Source organism: Chrysochloris asiatica, unplaced genomic scaffold, assembly GCF_000296735.1.
Source record: "Chrysochloris asiatica unplaced genomic scaffold, ChrAsi1.0 scaffold00257, whole genome shotgun sequence".
In the NCBI taxonomy this organism is placed as follows: Eukaryota; Metazoa; Chordata; class Mammalia; order Afrosoricida; family Chrysochloridae; genus Chrysochloris; species Chrysochloris asiatica.
Window position 1 is genome coordinate 3,640,349 of NW_006408775.1, and position 8,644 is coordinate 3,648,992.

Below are 8,644 nucleotides of genomic sequence, written 5' to 3' on the forward strand. Positions count from 1 at the left end.
TCCTTTATATGTAGTTCAGAGTTCTGGCACCATCCCCTGAGGTTGTTTGGTCCGGTATTCTGTGTTGTTGCTGACGGAGCTCTTCACTGCACTTCCACCCTCTCCAGCATCTTGTTTTTTCTCTCTAAACCACTCTTCAAAATGTCAAGTTTGTGTGTGATAGTGAAATGTATGAATCATAATAATTTTATTATAATTTGCTACATAACCCAAATAAACTAGTAAATAAATACTGCTGGCTATGTCCAGCTATCTAATATGAACTGTATAGAAATAAAATTTTGGATGAGATTGAGACACCAAGATTAAACTAGATTAGTGACAGAATATTATAGTTTCAGCATAATTGAAGTGATGACAATGTGTTTTTCACTCATGATAAGAAGATTTTTGTTTGCTTTTGTGTGTGGTTTTCTTTTTTTTTTTTTTTTTTTGTTAGGTGCCATCAAGTCAGTACTGATTCATACGAACTCTATGCACAACAGAATAAAACACTGCCCGGTCCTGGGCCAACCTCACTATTGTTGCCACACATGAGCCCATTGATGCTGCCACTTGGCCAATCCACCTCTCTGGGGGACTTCCTCTTTTTCTCTGACCCTCCACCTTACCAAATATGATAAACTTCTCCAGCGACAGCTCCCTCCTGACAATATGTCTAAAGTTTGAGAGACAAAGTTTGACCATCCTGGCCTCCAAGGAGCATTCTGGCTGCACTTCTTCCAACACAGATCAGTTGGTTCTTTTGGCAGCCCATGCTGCCAAAATCTTCTACGGTCTTCCTTATTTACTGTCTAGCTTTCGCAGTAGCATAAAAATAAATATACACTCATCTGAACTTAAAAAAAAAAAAAAAGTTTCCTAAAAACAAGATAGGACATTGCCTTTTTATCACACACTCATCAACTGCCACATTATGAGGATAAGTCCCAAAGTATTGCTATAAAATCCTAGTACTATTTATTACACAAAAGTATGATAGAAGAGTTCTGTTTCTAGAAGATTTGATAGACATCACCAGCCTTCGGTTTGTGTGAGCTTGTGGATAGAGGTGGGATGACAGAAGAGGATGAATGTTTTTAATGTCTCCCTAACTAAGGAAACTATATGGCTTTTGAAATCATGTGTGTTAGTTGTTGCTACGTTTACATTTTGACAGGAAATCATGTTTTACACTAGACTTACAAATACATTAACACATAACTGTATCTAGAATCTATATGTTCTTAAACCTTTTCATATTTATTATTACTGTTTCTAACTTTATTCATGTTTCTTGATTGCTTTTGCTAGTGGTTTGTACCATGTATTTATTTATTATGAAGCAGTTCTGTGATTTATGATCAATTCTAATCATTTTCTACTTTAAAAAAATATGCCACATTTTTTCAAAATATCAAAATGTGAAGCTATTATTTCTTGACATATCCTCCATCTAGGTCTATACATTTCTGAAAGCAGTGTTTCCATCTCTCTAATGTTTCATGGAAGCAGCAGTCAAGAAATCAAACGACGTACTGCATTAGGCAAATCTGCTGCACAAGACCTTTTTAAAATGTTAAAGAGCAAAGATGTCAGCTTGAGGACTAAGGTACGCCTGACTCAAGCCATGGTATTTTCAATAACCTCATATGCATGGGAAAGCTGGACAGTGAATAAGGAAGACCATAGAAGAATTGATGCTTTTGAATAATGCTGTGGGAGGAAAATATTGAAAGTGCCATGGGCTGCCAAAAGAACCAATAGATCCGTTTTGGAAGAAGTGCAGCCAGAGTGCTCCTTGGAGGCCAAGATGGCCAAACTTCATCTCTCATACTTCGGACATATTGTCAGGAGCGACCAGTTCACTGGAAAAGGATATCATGTTTGGTAAGGTGGAGGATCAGAGAAAAAGAGGAAGACCCCCAATGAGATGGATTGGCCAGGTAGCAGCATCGATGGACTCAAGCGTGGCAACAATAGTGAGGTTGGCCCAGGATCAGGCAGTGTTTCTTTCTGCTGTGCATAAGGTCACTATGAGTCGGTACCGACTCGATGTCACCTAAGAACAACAAAATGATTCCAAAAACAGTCTGCACTCTTGGATATACATCATGTCAAAACAGCAGTACTCAAGGGACTCAAATTGTGTTCTTTTTAAATGGTATTTGAGCTTGAGGAACAAAAAGAAATCTGAAGGGTCAAGATTAGGGCTGGCAGGTGGATGGGATAAGGTTTTCCAATTAAATTCGTGTAGGACAACCCTGGCTTCCCTCGAAGAATGAGCAAGTGCATTGTCATGATAGAAAAACGTCCTCAGTACAACCTTCCTGGCCTTGTCCATATTCTTAAAATTTCTTCATAACAAGCCCTCACAACTGGCCTGTGTCCTTTGAAATAATCTATCAAAATGAGCCCTTTGTAATAATAAGTCACAATAGCCTTATGAGCTGACTTCTCTGCCATCAATTTAAATGGCTCATCAGATGGCTTTGGAAGCCACTACTTTGGTTGGCCTTTTTTGATGGTGCAGTAAAGAGACTAAGACAAGTGACTGGCGAGCGGACTTGTCTGCAGCCACCCACTGATCACAGATATGCTTAAACACATTTTGTTTGGAATAAACCTAAGCATGGGTAGACTGAAAACCTAGTAGCAATATGTTTTGATTTAGCCTTATATTTTGCTACTGTACTAAATAAAAAATTACTGAATTTTTATACCTGTATTTTCATTTCCTGTCTTTTTACTAGTGATAATGACCATTTTTACTTATTCTCATTTTGAAACGTTTTATTGTGAATTAAGTAAAGGTTTACAGAGCAAATCATCTATTTTATGGTCAACAAATCATAATTTTGGCAATCTAAGGTGTAGTTATTGGGCTCTCCATGTGCAAAAGAAAGAAGAGCGACAAGAAGTGAAGAGGCTTGGACTCAATTAGCACAATGGACTAGTGATCCGCGTGGACATCAGTCTCAACAGCTCGGAGACCAGAAGAATTAGACAATGCCCAGCTACCACTACCAATTGCTCTAAAAGGGATCACATTAGAGGTCTCAGCTAGAATGGGAGAAAATTACAATAAAGCTGCAAATTATTTTTTTTTTTTAAATGGGCTTACTGGTCAGAAAGAGACTGGAGGAACCTGAGATCATGGCCTTGGGGCTCAAGCTTCAGGCAAGCAGTAGATGGGTACATGTTGTTGTTGTTAATGCCATCGAGTCACAGTGACCCTCTAGAGGGCTTCCAAGAAGCAGCTGGTGGGTTTAAACTGCCAACCTTGTGGTTCACAATCCTCTGCTTACCCTACAGCACCACACCAGGAGTACATAGGGAAGGACAACACTGGTAAGGGTTGCTCACCGTGCAATAGTCAATCGTTCCAAATCAAAAGGGCACCACTGTCCTATGGATACTGTTGAGAAGGGATAAGAAGGTGAGTGAAATGCAAACTGGAAGCACAGGGAGGAAGCGGAACAACTGCTGTTGCATGGAGGGGACTGTAGTCATGGAGATGAAACAAAGCAACTGATTTGCTTAAAGTAAAACTGATGATCTTGTCTGTAAACCTTCACTCAATTCACAATAAAAGGTGTTTTCTTTTTAATTTCATGAAAAAAATGGAATTTTTCCATAACCTTTTTGAAATCCCCATACTTACTAAGTATGTCAGACATCTTCACACATCTGCTGCAAATAGCTTCTCCCAGTTTATTCTTTGTTAAAGGACTTTCTGATATACAAAACAGTCATTGTTATGTAATCACAATTAGCAAACATTTCTCTTATGGCTCTTTCTCTTCTCCTATGCTTTAACTATTCTTTCTCATTCTGTCCTTATTTAATCATCAGTAATATTTTCTTCTCATGTTTAAGTTTTATATTTATATAACCTATGCACGTGGCTCTAATTTCAGTTTATCAATTGTTTATTGAAATGTCCTAGTTCATTTTTAATTAGCTTTTCTTTCCTCACTGATTTGTAACACCACTTTTGTCATCTGCAAAAAGCTAACAATTATATTTATTATTTATTGAGAACTCACTATGTGCTAGGCAGTTGACCAGACCCTTCCTGTTTTAAAAATCATAGAAACGAGGCAAGTACCTTGTCATCATCATCTATGGCCAGATTTAGAGAGATTGAAGTGATTGGTTCAAGGTCTTACAGCAAGGTTGCAACAGAGCCAGGACTGTATCATACCCTCCACGACTAGCTCAATCCTCTAAAAGACTCTGTAAGTTATTATTTATGGATCTATTGAGAGACACAGAAATAGTGATATAAACTATGTGTTTAGTTTCTCTGTCTGTTACACTGATCTTGGTTTCTCTTATTGTCCCAACACAGGGCTATTTTTAATCCTTTTGAAGAACAACAGCATGATCACCATGAAGAACAGTCCATCATGTTGCCTTACCAAGGGTAAGGTATTAGGCTCTAGTTCATTATATGTACTGCTAATTATTCATTGAAAACATCACTTAGCATTCTATTTAAAAACCAAATTTTGAAAAATATAATGGTGTATGCAGTCAACTTCTTTGATTTCCCGTTCATCTGGCATTATTTATCATTGGTTTCCTTATTTGATTTCCCGTTCATCTGGCATTATTTATCATTGGTTTCCTTTCGATTTCATGTTTTCCCTTGCTTCTTAAACACTAGTTTTTCCTTGATCCCCATGTCTTTGCTGAATTGATTTTGTCACCTACTCCTCCTTCTCTATTTCTACCATATACGTTTCGGTCCTGAGTTTTATTCTGGGACTTCTTCCTTCTCATGCTATACTCTCTCTGGACAATTACACCCACTCACATGTCGTAAGTAACCTTGATAATGGTAACTATTGAATCCATATCCGTGTGACTGCCTGTTGATAATCAACTCCTGGGCTCCTCCCCCTGATGTCTTATACGGCGTCATACCCAGCATTGCCTGCTGACACCATCACCACCAAAGTCTGCACATCTCACAGTTGTCTCCATCCTGTGTTGTCTAGCTCACCTGATGGGACCATGGTGTTGGATCTCGCCTTACACCCACCTTAATTCCACTATTCTAGTTAGCCACTAAGTGTACTGTACTCTACAGACTTAGCATCCCTCGATATAGTCTCTGTTCCCCACATTTGCCACCATTCGGGTTTCACGTCCTGTTGAACTATTTATTGCAACATTTCATGCTGAACTCCCTGCTTCAGACTTTCACTTTTCTGATTCCACTCACTGCGCTGCTGTCACAGAAATCATTCCACAATGCAAATTGTATCATATTGTTCCTAGGACTGCAATCCTTGAAGGCATTCCCTTTCATTCCAAGATAAAATCCAAACTTTTCCTATGGCTCATTCTGGGGTAAACTACACAATTTGTCATCCAAACAGTGACTGAGGAAAAGGAAATATATCAATAACCAGAGGTAAAATCAGACTGTGCCAGTCAAACCAAACTGCATGATCACTCTCCTATCAAATATACCATGATCAAACAGCTGTCTGCTCCAGGCTTTTCTTTACCTGCCCTAATCCACACATTCTAATGCCAGGCAAACCCAACTGTTCCTTCCCAACAGACTTTCCCTGATGGTCACATTGACTTCCCATGGAACGTTATTACCTTCACAAGCCTCCTTCCCCAAAAGGCATCTCTTAGTGTTTAAAACTCAAGTATTTCCTTATTCTTCTCCATCATTTCTAAGGGAATTGCTTGATTCTTGCAAAGTAGACAACCTTCTACTGAAGTTTTTTTTTTATTTTTGAGGTCTTGCTCCTTGAGGAAAGTAGAGTTTTCCATGGAGAAACACACCTATGGATCTACGGTTTAGTGGGCACACTGAATAAGGTGATCCTTTGTGAGCTGGGAAGACCTCCCGTGAGAAATCTACTCCAGGAGCCTGGAGTTCCTTAATCATGGCACATCCTGGTATCTCCTCATCTTTCACCTACCCCATTACACACAGATTACTCTTTACACCAAATGCTTATAGGATTAAGAACAACTTTACAATGTGCCCCAGCACCCCCAGTGGCAAAAGCATCAACAAACCCATGCAGTAGATGACCAGATATGAGAATAATACAGGTTTACAGAGATAATAGTGCATTCTTCCTAATTTTTGAGCTAAGAAATCACAAAGAAAAAGTCTTAATAATGGATTTTCCAAAATTATAAACAAATGCCTAGTCAACAGGATGATGACATGGGAGGCCCCAGGGAATTTTATCTGGGAACTGGGGAACTGTCTCTAAACGAACTGTTTCATCTTTAATTTCTGACCTAAGATTTAACTAATTTACTTTGTCATCAAAGTTGGGCCCAAAGGGATTAGGAAGTACATAGGACAATTACCTGTAATGAGCTTCTCAGGGAGTCTGGTCCCAGTGGCCACGGTGGCTCCTGTAAATGCCACAAACATCCTTCCTGAACACAGGACCAAGTCCATAATCCTCTTGTCTTCACTCACTCAGAACTAACCTATGCTTCCAAAACTTCCCCAACGTTACAATACAGTGGAACACTGACCATTCCACAGTGCTAGGATCCAGCCCTCTCAGGTAAGACTAGAGCACTGGAGATGTCTACATTTATTGACTAAGGAGCAAAGTTTAGGAACTCCTTTTGCTAATTCTTGAAGATCCAGGAATACTGAATCCATCATCTTGAGCTTGTGATAAACCCAGAAATAACTGACTGTACGTCTTGTCTCTTAAAGGAGCCTTGGTAGTAAAGTGGATTACGACTTGAGCTGCTAACCACAAGGTGAACAGTTGCTTCCATGGAAGAAAGATAAGGCTTCCTGCTCCCGTAAAGATTTACAGCCTCGGAAACCGTATACAGGGTCACTATAAATCAGAACCAACTCGGTGGCACATAACTACCACCTTGTCTCTTTAGAAACAACTAACTAGTTGGGCATAGGAAACGTAAGAGAAACACAGAGTCATATCGTTGGACTGCATATATGTCTTATGTTTCACAATGTAAAATATACAAAACAAGAATCAAGGAGTCTAGTAACAAGACCATCAGACTGAGTGTGGGAAACTGGATGCTTCGGAAGGATAAACAGATCTTTTCTTAGCACCTCTGTTACTTGATTTGCAAAGTGGTCTGTCCTAGAGCATGACTTACACAGTTTAACTACCCATGTCTAGGTTTCTGAATTGGCTGTTGTGCATTAACCTGGTTCTCTGTCCATGAGTGGGGCAAACCAATCGAGTGTCTCTGAGTTCCTCCTCATGGGACTCTCCAGGCAGCCCCAGCAGCAGCAGCAGCTCCTCTTCGGGCTCTTCCTGAGCATGTACCTGGTCACAGTCCTAGGAAACCTGCTCATCATCCTGGCCATCAGCACTGACTCCCGTCTGCACACCCCCATGTACTTCTTCCTCAGCAACCTGTCCTTCGTGGATGTCTGCTTCACCTCCACCACCATCCCCAAGATGCTGGCCAATCACATACTTGGGAGTCATACCATCTCCTTCTCAGGGTGTCTCACACAACTGTATTTTCTCATAGTGTTTGCGGACATGGACAATTTCCTCCTGGCTGGGATGGCCTATGACCGCTTTGTGGCTGTGTGCCACCCCCTACACTACACAACAAAGATGACCCATCAGCTCTGTGCTCTGATGGTCACTGGGTCTTGGGTCATTTCCATTCTGAATGCTCTGCTGCATACCCTGCTGATGACTCAACTCTCATTCTGTGCAGACAACAATATCCCGCACTTCTTCTGTGATGTGAGCATCTTGAAACTGTCCTGTTCCGACACATACCTCAACGAGATGATGGTTCTTATCGTAGCAGGGCTGGTTATGATTACTCCATTTTTTTGCATTCTCGTCTCATACATCCTTATTGCTTGTGCTGTCCTGAGAGTCCCATCCACAAAGGGGAAATGGAAAGCCTTCTCCACCTGTGGCTCCCACCTGGCTGTGGTTTCCCTCTTCTATGGCACCATCATTGCTCTGTATTTCAACCCTTCATCCTCCCACTCAGCTGAGACAGACACCACAGCTACTGTGATGTACACGGTGGTGACCCCCATGCTGAATCCTTTCATCTACAGCCTCAGGAACAAGGACATGAAAGGGGCTCTAAGAAAAGTGGTCGCCATGGGATTTTCTTCTGTCTAATATGGCACTGTGAGTTAATGCACTGGACTGCAAAGTTGGTTTGATTTGAAAGGTCGGCGGTTCAAGCTCACCAGCCGCTCCTTGGAAATGCAAAACACAGTTGCTATGGGTTAGAACTGACTCAACAGCACAAAATAACAATACTGACATGAACTCTGCATATCACAGGGGGGAACTAGTATCTAATAGAAAGAATCCGGTCTGGTTTGCCTAGTGTGTGGAAACCAGCAGTTTTTTCTCTTGTAAATTATCCTTTGTTCTTATCTGGTGAAAATAAAACTACTATTTTTTTTTAATAATATCTTATACAGGTTTTAGCACAAATTTACAAAGCAACTTAGGTCCCCATTTGACCATTTCCACACAAGTTGTTTGGTAACGTTACATTTATCACATTGTCTTTATTTTTTTTTTTTTTATCTGTAGAAATATTGTCTGCCAACATTGTTTTTCTTGTATTGTTTGTTCCCTTTCCAGTACTCCAGTTTCCTTCCCTCCTAGCTCCTCATCTTTGTTTTAGTATA

The 8,644-nt window shown here is 40.4% G+C and overlaps 1 protein-coding gene across 1 annotated transcript; it reads left to right on the plus strand.

Annotated features, from left to right (window-relative positions):
* The first annotated feature begins 7,181 nt into the window (after positions 1–7,181).
* LOC102821888 (olfactory receptor 1361-like) lies at positions 7,182–8,120 on the plus strand. Its single transcript, XM_006873906.1, has one exon. The coding sequence runs from the start codon at positions 7,182–7,184 to the stop codon at positions 8,118–8,120; it is 939 nt and encodes a 312-aa protein (XP_006873968.1).
* The last annotated feature ends 524 nt before the right edge of the window (positions 8,121–8,644 follow it).